This window comes from Triturus cristatus, chromosome 3_1, assembly GCF_964204655.1.
Source record: "Triturus cristatus chromosome 3_1, aTriCri1.1, whole genome shotgun sequence".
Classification (NCBI taxonomy): Eukaryota; Metazoa; Chordata; class Amphibia; order Caudata; family Salamandridae; genus Triturus; species Triturus cristatus.
The window spans coordinates 842298348-842311317 of record NC_140583.1 but is presented as its reverse complement, the minus strand read 5'-3'; the positions used below and the strand labels follow the sequence as shown (position 1 = coordinate 842311317).

At 44.0% G+C, this 12970-nt stretch overlaps 1 protein-coding gene across 1 annotated transcript in view; it reads right to left on the bottom strand.

Annotated features, from left to right (window-relative positions):
- LNPK (lunapark, ER junction formation factor) overlaps positions 1 to 12970 on the bottom strand; it is a 527269-nt gene that overhangs the window by 210077 nt on the left and 304222 nt on the right. The window contains exon 9 of the mRNA XM_085645246.1: positions 5117 to 5332. Coding sequence (XP_085501372.1) covers positions 5117 to 5332 — 216 coding nt within the window. The remainder of the gene's footprint in view (positions 1 to 5116; positions 5333 to 12970) is intronic.

Here is a 12970-nt window from a genome sequence, read left to right as displayed (position 1 = left end):
CTTGCACTATTAGTGCCACACACCAGAACACTTGGAGGAAAGAGGCATCTGAGGCAGGAGAGACCAAGATTTTATCATAACATGACCTGTACTACAGCTATCAGTTATCAACAGCGACCATCATCCATTCTCAGCCATCCTTAACTACGTGTGTGAGTGCACTTTGAATTTACAGTCAGTCAATCTAGTAGAGACCAGAACGGAGTTTGTTCTGAATGCAAAGGCTGACAAGCGACACTTCTTTCAGTGACGCAGCGTAGGGACCCCTCCAGCAGCGAATAGCTTACTTAGCACCACTCACCTGACCCTTATGCTACATTGCCAACAAGGACCGATTTGATGGCTTTTAACACTTCATGGTCACTGGGCACATAAAAAGCAAGTCTGACAGTGTGCCAGTTGTGTCCAAAGTTATACCCTCGGCAAAGTGGCTTCTCATGTTTCCTATAGCCCTAAGGAACTTCTTTCTCGAAGGAACTTGAGTAGAGTAAACACAGTATGTAGCTCTGGCCCAAACTACTACCTCTAGTCCATCCCAAGTGGAAAATAATGACAATTAGTAACCCCTCTTCTCCATGGTCGTGATAAAGCTCTAAGAATGCTCTTTTATGCACCTCCTTCAATCATATGCATAAAACAAAACTCGCTGAGCTGGTATCTTCCAGAAACTAAGATTTAATTTTCCAATCAAACCTCGGTCTGTGTCAAAGATCGACTCAGACAGAACTTATCCATTACTCATCTTTATAAAGATAAGACATTTCTAATCACTGCACTTTTGTTGAAATGTTCTTGTTAAGAATCAACGGTACACCTTCCTTTTCTTTGGCTGTTTATCTACTGCCACCCAGACAATGCAGGTCTCTACATCAATCTTAAGGGGGATTTCTTCCATGGTATTATTAAATACACTGACTTTACTGTTCTTGGTGACCATAACATTTGCAAAGATGACCTCGGCTGACCTCACATCTTATTTCATTGATAGCTTCTCAGTCTGTGGCTTAATGCAAGGAGTAATAGCCTGGTACACTCTGCCACCCACAAAGCTCTTAACGAAACATTTTCATCTTGAAATTTAATGGAGATTGGTCCACTCAAACAGGCTGATGCAATCATTCTAGAGTACCATTTTCTATCTACTTTTCCCTCACTATATTTCTGCACCAAAGAGGCCAGGTCCAGGTCCCAAGTTAATTCTGAATCTTTTAATGATATGACCTAAATTAAGGTCTTTTAAAATTAATACCAATGTTTCTGCCTTTAAAGCCTTGGCAATATTACTGATCAGCTGGCTCCCCTAAACCCTCAAGCTCAACTCCTCTAGGCACAGCCCATCCTTTCCAGGATTTAACGACAAACTAACAGCAGCTAAACACCATTGTAAGGAGAGAACAGTATACTACAGCACCATCAAATTCTACAAAAAAAATAATGACTGCAGTTTTTAATTGCTGGTAAACTTAGGCAGATTCCAACTCTACTCTGGAAGCCTTCTATTGTCAAGCAACTCTCATTCCAAAGCCACAACTCATATTGAGGGCAGAGAAAGGCAACAAGGCTAAAAAAAAAACGGCACCACCCAGTATAGTCCCTCATGTGTCGCAACTCGTGTATTGCCCACGTCAAATGACCAGCTGCCACATGGACATAAATTAAATACAATTTCAACAGAAAGATGAGGCAATACAATCTGAAAGGGACGTTTCAATGTTCAATAATATTCCATTCACTGTATTCTCGTGTAAGCAGAAAGGTTTTCGTTAACTTCAGTAACAAGTAGGTACAGCAAACGCATTTTGCCCTACAAGGGCTTCTTCAGGGCAACATATTGAGTTAGCGCTGTCTCAGAGTCAAAATCAGAAAAGCCAGCACTCTATCGCACTTAGACTGCTCCTTAGTCCCTCAAAGAATTAGTAATTCATCATGTATTCACAGAAGTACCCTAGGTTTTTGGGTTATGATCAATTTAAAATGACGTTATCCATACAGCTCCCAGCGTTCCCAAATCATGTGTTGGTTGAAGTGTATAATGGGTTAGTCCCACATCCAGAAAATATTCATCACAACTCTTATTGTCAGCTAAAATATCAGTCAGACCGTAGCCAACTTTTTTAGAGAAAACTCAGCCTTCATTCTAAATCTTTGAAGATGGGACAGGTCACATTAGCATAACCAGATTGTTTGTATAAAGGCTGTTGCTAAGGCAGACATACATTTCTAACATTTGTCCTACGAACACACCTTGGATCTAGGTATCGGAATCAAGTTTGGATCTCCACTTGACCCCCTGTGCTTTGTTCATACTTTGACACTGTTCCGTCACTTGCTCCTACAGCTATTAGATCTTCTGCCTGGCAAAGAAAAAACAGGCTGTTACTCTTTATTTAAAAAAGAAAGAAAAAAAGAGGCAGTGGATCCTTAAGTCTTGGGTAATTTCAGAGCCATTTCACAGCTGCCATTCCATGTGAAACTGATATAAAAGAAAGTGCATAGTCAACTAGCTAACCATATTTTGATCCAGTGCAAGTACAGAAACGCCTGCACAATAAAATAGAAGTAGCGCTAATGGAAATAGTAGATTTACTCCAGATCCTTGATCAAGGAAGCAGAACTGCCCTGATCCAGTGCCTCTTCTCTAGGCATACAGGGTTAAGCTTTGGGCTGGTTAACCTCATTTCTGTTTAAATGGTCAGTGGATTTTAATCTGCCCAGTTTCAAGTCTGCAGCCAAATAAACTCTGGAGAGTTCCTCAGGGCTCATCCTTGAGCTAAAATCTTTAACTCACAACGGAGTTCCTCGATTGTCCTCATGCAATCAGATGGTCTTATGCCAATGCTATACGAGGACAGTTATAAATTGTGTTCAATGAATCCTCCTGTGAAGCCCATGATCATTTCTGAGCTTGTCCTGGTGATAGTAGCTACAATAATGCAGCGCAACTGTATGAAATTAAAACAGTAACAAATCCAAGGCTCTGGTATTTGGGGCCCTAAAGTTATCTTGACTCCATGCTTAATGACCCAGGAAGTTGAGTCTCCAACCTGTTCCTGTTGATTGTGCGAGGAGTCCGTTTTGTGTTTGATTCTTTTCTGTTTTGTTCATCAATTAAATGAATGAGTTTCTGCCTGTTTTTAATCTGTGTATGCTTGCTGTAAACCCATAAAACAGTTGTCCAGGTGACAGTTCTAGGCCATCATTACAACATACACACTTTATATCGCGCTCCCTCATCTTCCTCTGTGCTCTATTTATATTCAATCATCTCAAGGCTCTGCACTGGCTCCAAGTAGCTAAGCAGCCCCCTACTTCAATGCTCTTTTATCCATTATGCACGGCACCAAAGGGGTCCACTGGGTTATACCATGAAGCAGAAACTTGACCACCATCCTTTCCATTTTTCAAGTGCAAAAGAATCCTTTTATAATCTGGCAGCCGAGGACTAAAACTCCCTTCCCCTCGTAAACTTCTCAAATGCCAAATTCCTCGTTTACAGAAAATTCATAAGACTTGACTGTAGCCGGTCTAAAAATCTCCTTTTGCCCTCAATACTACCAGGGCACTCTGGACTTCAGTAACTGTGCTCTAGAAGTATGCTTCAATCATTTAAAGTCTGGTTTCAACTGCTCTTTCTCAAGTTTATAATCTAATCAAACTAGGATGGGTTAAAGTAAATCCCCAGACTGCGAGTTGCCACCAGAATGTCTGATAAATGCACCACCACTGCTGAACACGGACGTACTTTGCACTCTAAAATTTCCTCTCTCCTCTCACATCTCCCGCTTGAACAGCTGGCAGCCCCCAACTATAATCCATTGCAAATCGAGCAGGACCAGAAATGTGGTACCCATTCAGGATCACTATAAGCAGGTATGGAACTTGTGCTGTAAGATCTCTTGAAACAGTCTAGTTACTGGCTGTTAGATGGGATTTGCTAATTGCAATTCCTCATGATTGCTTAGAAAGTGCAGACACAGCAGAGTCGCAGTACAACAGGGATGCATGCGGTTTCAGAAGATAAATTGACGCAATTAACTTCTTAAAGTAATTGAGCATTATTTCCATAATAGTGATAACAATATTTCAAAATAATAACCCTGCTCAGAACATTCATTGTGAGCAACACCTGTGCTGCCTGAGATCGACATTTAGCTCACCTCACTCTACAAGTTTGGGGTGGGTTCACCACCTCCTGAAAGTCAATGCCCAAGTTGAAGTTAATCAGCTTAGAGTAGTTTCTGGTGTTTGTGTTTCCAGGGACAGCGGCAATATTGGTTACAAGTGTTGCGTATTTGTCATTGCGTTGTACAGGCTCATGAGAACAACCAAGACAGCTGTATCCTACAATGTTTAAAGATTGTATTTCTAAGCTACAAAACGTATCATTTTAAAATATATAGCAACACAGCTGCTTTTTTTTTTATTCTGAAACACAAAAAAAGAAGTTTCCACATATCTCCGTATATATATTTAACTTAGCTGTACAAAAAAAGCCTTTTGGTTAATAGCAAGAACTGGTCAAAATATAATTATCGCGATTGATATTTGAACTTTCTAACGCACGTAACACGATAAATCAGAAACCATGCGATACATAGATCATAAAATAGCACATCGAGAGCAAAGAGTGTCTGGCGGTTTGAGTGCCTCAGGGATAGAAGGGCTAAACACAACTGGCAGCTCTGTTCTTCTACTAACGCAAATGCGACAACATGCTCGTGCTTTAATGAACACATTCACAAAATATATGGGGTTTTTGTCTAAGCCACATAACACTGGATGTTTTTGCCTTAATATCCAATTTATATAAATCATCGGCGCTTCTATAATTCGCGCATAAAAGGTATGCTACATATTGATGACAGGCTACTGCAACGTTTTATTGCCATTTAAACAAAGACGACATAACAATTAAACGAGCAACAGCAATAGCTTTCAGGATCATAAGGTGCCAGCCGTAAAGAGTTATGGCTAATTCAATATGGAAGTCTTGCTTAATCAGATAACCGCGCTGCTCTTTCAGAAGAAATGTTAACGCTATGAATGCTGCCTGGAGAGGACCTGTTTTATTGGTAACGCGAGAGAACAGTAAACTGTAAATAACAGTGCCGTTTACCCATTCCAAGCATCGGGGATCCGGGCCGCCGTGTTAATGCATTTGATTGCATCACTTGCTGCATGGTTCTCTCAGGGGGGCCGCCAGGGGCTGAGGAGTCTTTTGGGACACCAGGTGACGTCGCCTGCAATGTCGGCGCTTGTGGTGATCCCAGGTTAGGATTGGCTGGAGTGGATGCACTAAGATTTCTCTGTCCAACAGTTCGTTGGCGAAGTTCTGACGAAAAAAAACGTGACAAAGTGTTACACAAATATATTAAAAGTAGCTATTGCAAAGAGCCAATATTAACAAAACATTTAAAGATAATGTACTATAAATGTTTCTCTAACAATTTCAATTACATTTTTTCTACCACTGCTGTTATGGGAATCTTCTGGGAATGGCAATCAGAAATGTTATGAGCAAACGGAATGGGAATATAGCACTGTGTACTTGACGGCATGGGTCTTGATATGGAGATCCCAATCTTGCACAGAGATCTTGGACAACCACCTTAAACTCCCACTGTTGCAAATGTATTCCAAGTGCAGAGCTGGGCAACATCCCCAATGACATCTGGGGAGCCAGGAATTCGCCCCATGTCATTTATGCTTGACATGGAAGACTACACAAAATTGAAAGTGCAGTACTGTAGTGATGGGATAAGTGTTGGATGAGGACAAAAGGGTAAACAATGTTAAAGCCTCTGAAGTTTTCCCACACTTAGCTTCAATCCAAGTTTAAAAACAGGGCGTCAATTTTCAATAATCTTAGTTTCCTTTTAAACCATCATAATAGTCTAAGACAACGAATCCAATCCGGACAACCACATAGATATGCAAGTTATGCAATTAAGAAGTCTGATAGCGTCAGTTAAATTACTAAATTGACAGTAGATCTCACCTTTCACATGCTTTCCCCGTTTATGAATTTATTCCTCACAAAGATTTAGATGCGTTTTTGAAGCCAGGAACTGATTACAATCCGTACTTCTAGCACAGCACATTTTTCCGAATACATTCTCTCAAAATTTACTAAAATGAAATTCAGGAATATTGATGCTTTGCAATACATTTAAAATCTTCATAAATGTCCCACATTGAGCTCGATGGACGTTAAAATTGCCAATCGTTAGGCTTACAAACTGGTAGCATCTTCCATTTGATATAAAACCTCCCTTTTCCCATCATCTTCAAAGCGCATTTTCTACTTTTTAAAAACAATTTGTATAGAACTTTTGATTGGAATAATGCAATATTCACTCAACTGGACTCACCTAATGCAATTCTTTTCCTGAATCTGTTTCCAATGAAGTGCTTTTAAAGACTTATAATGAAAATCTCACAAGGAGCAAATACCACAGATTCTTTATATGTTTTTTTTAATTAAACGCCATAAAGGAAAGTTAATTCGTTAGGACAGTGCTCCAAGATTAGAATCTATACATCTATTATTAAATAGGGGGGGGGGGGGGAAGAGACGCAAAGCCCTTCAACCCCACCTTTGTTATTTATATGTTTTCTTTTATGGTGAGTAAATCCCATGACCCCTCATTTGTATGGGGGGTGCAGGGGTGTTAGTCACCCAATCCCCTTTTTCCTAGATAGGTGCGCTTTAAACACTAAACCCTTTCATTTCACATACATTTATAAAATATAATAAAATCGTTTTTAACAAAATATATTTTCATGTTCCAACTCTAAACCTTTAAAGCTATTCCTAAATTACACATAATAAATATAGCTATATACAAATACTTCTAGATCGGCCACACAGTACACAGCTGAGGTTTTTAATTAAATACATCTTTAAAAAACAAAGAAATTCACAGAAAGAACACAGTTAGAAAAGGAGTTCTGGCTCAAACACATAAAACCACTGAAATTCATCAATAAAAGTTATTAATGTACACAAAACACACCATAACTCGCAGGATCCACCATGCGCAGTACATCCTTTTTCCGACGGCACAGAAACACAAAAAGGCTATCGGGAAAACATGGCAGGCGGCTCATGTACGGCATGTGTTGCGAACCATCAATGGAACATTTCCAAGGTTTTACAAGTTTGAGCCAGAATCTTTCTTCCCTCGTCATATGATACACCATATTGTTATTTGCTACCGGCAGACACTCTAAAGTAATGCGTGACAAGTATACATGTTCCATAACTTCGGAGCCTATGCTGGGAGTTGAAGAAACTTCACCCCAACTTGTTTACACATACACAACATTGTTGTGTTATCTGTTAACACCGTTTGTCTTTCTTAAAAGGTTTATCAAAAACTGCTAAAGTGCCAGTCTGACTGCCCTTAGCTCCAGGATATTTGTGGGCATGTCAGTGGGCCGTAATTGATCTTAAAATGTACTTCCCTCATCAGTGAAGTATAGCTTGTATTCTGTGACAAAGGAGGAAGAGACCCACATTGGGCCTAACCATGGATACTTAGGGTGTTACATTAAACACACAAAAGGCGATGAGAGGAATGCTTGCAAACAGTTTAAGCCAGTGGTCGAGGCTATGACCAGAAGTGGGTCCTTTGCTCACTGTGCCACAGGATCCAAGCTAGATCTAATTGAAAAGGCCTGATCAGGCTGACACAAGCCTCTGGTTGCTTGTATTCCATTCTGGATAGAGCCTCGCCTGGCAATTTGTGACAGACCTTTCCTTTGAGCAGCTGGGTCAGTATTGATCTGAATAAGGTGGTCCTCTTTCTTTTAGTGTCACAGTAGGTGGAAAATAATTGACGGTGCTTAGGTTATTTGCAAGCATTTCTCCCATTACCATTAGTGCTTGATGATTCGATAGCATTTGGGCCCTCTGGCCTGAGGGGTGAACCACTTTCCCTATACTGAATGGTGCTCTGAGCAATACCAACCCTTTGAATGGTGCAGGCCATCAACTTGATTCACAGCAGTTAACGTTGAAGATGGAGTCAGTCAATTACACTATCCCTTATGACAAAAGGGAACTCAGTTACTGCAAAGACAGTCTGCCAATAGGGCTATTCATTCAGTAAATTTTAGGCACCAGTTTTATGGGTAAGGGTTATTTTTGAAACTAGAAGAGCTGAATGTTCAATATGAAGATATTCTCTGTCTTTCATATCGTGTCGAGGAGCAGTAAAATCAACCATCCTCTATGCTGTTACTTGCAGAAAACCTTTCTATTGCTTCAATCCTTTGGTATCTTGCCTATCTTAACATTTAGTGGCATGAAGACGACCTCTTTCGCCATTTGGTAGAAGCAGCACCAAATATTTACGAGTGTGCCATAAGAGGCAATTTGGTACATTTTAATGCACATACCTTGTGTGTACCACTTTTCAAAATCGATTTTTACCCAAGATTTTTGTTGGTGTTTACAGTAACTTTATATCCAGCACTGCTGTGAAGGGGAAGGATTGACTTGATTCAGATTTGAGCTGTAGATTGACCAAAACATCTGTGTCAGTCCCTCCTCTGCTGTTCCCTCTCCTTTGGCTGCACTTGGGGTAGGCATCCTATATGTAAAAAGATAAAAACAAGTGTACCCATGCTAGAGCTCTGGTTTCTACCACCTGACCTTGAACAGTAATAACTTGGCCTACTTTGGAACAAGCCAGGCGGCATTGCTGTATAAGGTGTGCGTTTAAGGTTCAAAGAGCAATTTTTTTTATCAAAGGAAATTACTATCATAGCTTGTACCTCATGTCACACTTTTGTTACTCTGTGCCATTCATGGCATCTAAAGATTGCTCCAATCCACAATTTATGGACACCTGTACCAATAATATTGTCCACTGCATTAATCAAGTGGTGTAAGGCATTTTCCACTTCTTGAAGAATGTTGGGTTACTTTTTTTGTCTGGTTAAAAGGATACTGAACTTTAGAACATCAAGCCACAACGGTCGTATCACCATGCAATTGCTGGGCTACTGAAAGCCTTTACTCTAACTGTGATGGAGTGGCAACGGTCTTCCTGCAACTGGCAGACATGGAGTTCTTGAAACAACTCTGGGCATCCACTTAATAAGGTCTAGCACAGCCTGGTGCACCAGACATTTTAGCATGGATTCGGACAACTTCAAATTCATCTCACAATGGCCAACATTAGCTGAAAGTGATTGGAGGGTTGTTATAAGACGCAACTCCTTCCATATGCTTTCAAGAAGGAAAGAACAGATTATGATCTTAAAGCTTATTCACAAAATTGTAAAAGAATAATCTCTTTATGTTCCCACCAGTATCTAACCTGAACATCGCATTGGATTCGCTGCTCAAAGAGGAACCACCCAATCTCATCTGAAGGAGACTCAAGTTCGTGTGCCTCCCCTTCCAGTACTACTGTGCTGCTATGTCATCTTCATCACCTTCAACTTCCTAATAATTCTTTTCCCAAGATACCTTCATAAGCAACCTTCTTCCTGTAAGTAGGGTGGACTCTTGGGGGACTTGAAGAGCTGAGGAGTGAATAAGGAAAGTCTAGAGTTTCACTCTTCCAACGTACGGATTTGCATGCCCTGTGCTAGGGAAGATAACGTTTCAGGCATCTTCTATTAGCCTATTACCTAATTTTTTGCAAAAATGTAAGTACCTGGAGTTGTTGCTAAGCTGGCAGATATGGAATCATAGTAACTGAAATGTTTCAAAGAATTACTAGGACACCAGGCATATTCACCTTATCAAAAATTATGTGAATGCTGCAATCATTTTGGAAGGGGAAGCAGGGGGGGGGGGGGTGTAGGGTCAATTCAACAGGGCTGTCATTGACTACATCTTGCTAGACGGAGATGTGAATGCATCATCACATACGGCGGACCGGAGGGTAACTGATGTTAATGTCACTGTCGTAGTATGGGAGTTCTTGTTCAAGGAGTGCTTAGCCACGATCATAGAGGAGGTTCTCAGCAAGGAAGAATGCTTGGAGGTAGAAGAAGAGTGACTGATTGATAAGGAGGTCCCTGTAAACAAGGATTTTGGTATCTCAGTAAGAGAATCACACCATTTTTTTTTTTAAGAATATGCAAGGTTTCAGCTTCACAAGTTCCCTGGTTCAGCTGAGTGTGATGTTATCCTTTCTCCTTACAGGGGCAGAAAACCCTGAAATGGTCATGTTTTATGGGCCCAGACGCACATCCCCAGAAACATTTATCAGCAGAAGGGGTTCTCCTACTAAGAAAGGAGACTATTAAGAAATAGGATGACACAAAGGACAGTATACCCAAGAGAAACAGACTGTAGAGAAAGGGAAAAAGACTGGATACCAGCACTGAATCGAGAAACAACTAATCTAGCTGGGGAACACATAGAGACCAGAACAAGTATATACATAAGAAGAAGCCAGAAGGCCAGGAGGACCCAGCTGCCATACCACCCGATTATCTCACATTATAATCACACCATATCACGCAACAGAACATGATCAACAATTATACTAAATTACACCACACAAAGCATCACCCAATTAATGCCACACTACATTGGAAATCACAGCAAACAAAATCCCGTACAATCAGACCCCAACATTAAACTAATCTATACGCGAAATATTATAAAACCACGCCTATACAAATCATCATCTCCACTACTATTATCAATATGGCCCACAACACACTGTCATACAGTAAGATATTCAGGGATGGACCAACATTACGGACTTAGAAGGCTTCTCCACTGCCAAACCATAAAAAGATAAAGAGTCAATGAAAAAGCTCAACTACCACCCTTGACCTTCCTGGTAGGTCGCTCCCCCCCCCCGCTGCAGCTCCGCCTGCACCGCCGCTGAGGGGTACTGATCGCCGCCGAAGTCTAGGCCCTCCACCACCCGCAGGCTCCACCTGCGCCTCATCCCTGGTGGCCTTGGTTTGTATCCGCTCTACTGTGACTCTGCCTGTCCGCTCCTCTTCTGTGCCTCCCTGACCCCCGCTCGCCGTTCTGTTCTGTGCCCCATTGCTTGATTCTGTGCCCCGTGTTCTCCTGCTGTTGCCCCCTTTGATTCTGTGCCCCATGTTCTCCTGCTGTTGCCCCCTTCGATTCTGTGCCCCATTTTCTTCTGCTGTTGCCTCCTCTGACTCTGTGCCCATTGTTTTCCTGCTGTTGCCTCCTTTGATTCTGTGCCCCGTTTTCTTCTGCTGATGCCCCCTTGATTCTGGGCCCAGTTTGCTGACTTCCGTGCCCTCTTGATCCCTGCCCCTGCCTGTCACCTTCCCGCGGTCGCTCCGCTCTGCTTCCCTGCCCCCCGCCGCTGCTTCCCCTGCGGCCGCGCCCATTCGCTGCCCCTGCAAACACCTCCCGCCTCCCAGCTGCTCCTCCCTCCCCTCCTCCCCATATATGGCAGCCGCTGCGCGGTGAGGAGAGCGGCCCTTGACCTTCCTGGTAGGTCGCTCCCCTCTGCAGCAGCTCCGCCTACACCCCGCTGAGGTGTACTGATCGCCGTCGAGGTCCTCCACCACCCGCAGGCTCCACCTGCGCCTCATCCCTGGTGGCCAGTGGTGGCCTTGGTTTGTATCCCCTCTACTGTGCCTCTCACTGCCTGTCTGCTCCTCTTCTGTGCATCCCTGCCCCCCCTCGCAGTTCTGTGCCCCATTGCTTGATTCTGTGCCCCGTGTTCTCCTGCCGTTGCACCTTCGATTCTGTGCCCCGTTTTCTTCTGCTGTTGCCCCCTCTGATTCAGTGCCCTGTGTTTTCCTGCTGTTGCCCCCTTGATTCTGTGCCCAGTTTGCTGACTTCCGTGTCCTCTTGATCCCTGCCCGCCTCCTTCCCGCGGTCGCTGCGCTCCGCTTCCCTGCCCCGTCCCCGCCACTGCCACTGCTTCCCCTGCAACCCCGCCCCCTCTGCGCCCATTCGCTGCCCCTGCAAACACACCTCCCGCCTCCCAGCTGCTCCTCCCTCCCTTCCTCCCCATATTTGGCAGGCGCGCGCCCAAGGCAAGCCCGTCTGCACCCGTCCATGCCTGGATCGCGCCCAGCGCCAGAACCCCTGCCCCCTGCACCAGCCATGAAGAGCGCCTCCGCTACGACGCCAACACCCTAGCCGCTCTCAACCCAGGAAGGACCCATACCTGCTGAAAGGCCGCACAAAGCGCACCCACGGTCCATTCACCTGCCTGAACTGCAGCTTCTCCTGCCTCGAAGGCACCGAGACACCCGCCACAACAGAACCCAACCGACTTAGATGCATCCTGATCCAACACCCGCTCCGCACACAAACACGCCATCGAGCTCCGGGACCTATTCGACACCGCATTCCCGGACGTCGCCTTCCTGACTGAGACCTGGATGAACGAAGCCTCCTCGCCAGACATCGCCATAGCCATCCCCGACGGGTACAAGATCACCCGCAGAGACCGCACCAACGGGGCCGGCGGCGGAATTGCCATCGTCCACAAAAACACCATCAGGGTCTCAACAAACACCAACGACACCCTCAGCACCCTCGAACACATGCACTTCCAGATCCACCCGGACCCCAAGAACACCCTAAGAGGCACCCTCGTCTACAGACCGCCAGGCCTCAATACTGTAACTCCATCGCCGACATGAGCACGCATGCGCTGACCTCCACCTACTACATCCTCCTCGGAGACCTGAACTATCATCTGGAGTACAAAAACTCCTCCACCCTGATCGACAACCTCGGACTAAAAACAGCTTGTCACGAAGCCAACCCACATCGCTGGTCACACACTTGATGCCATCTTCTCCTCAAGCCCCCACGTCACCTTCAGCCACGCCTCCGAACTGAACTCACCTGGACAGACCACCACTGCATCCACTTCTCCTTCCGAAAACCCACCACACACCACCGCACCCTACAGATCCCCCACTGCTTCTGGGGCAAAGTCACTGAGGAACAACTACAGACAAGCCTCGCACTCAACCCTCTGACCAACCC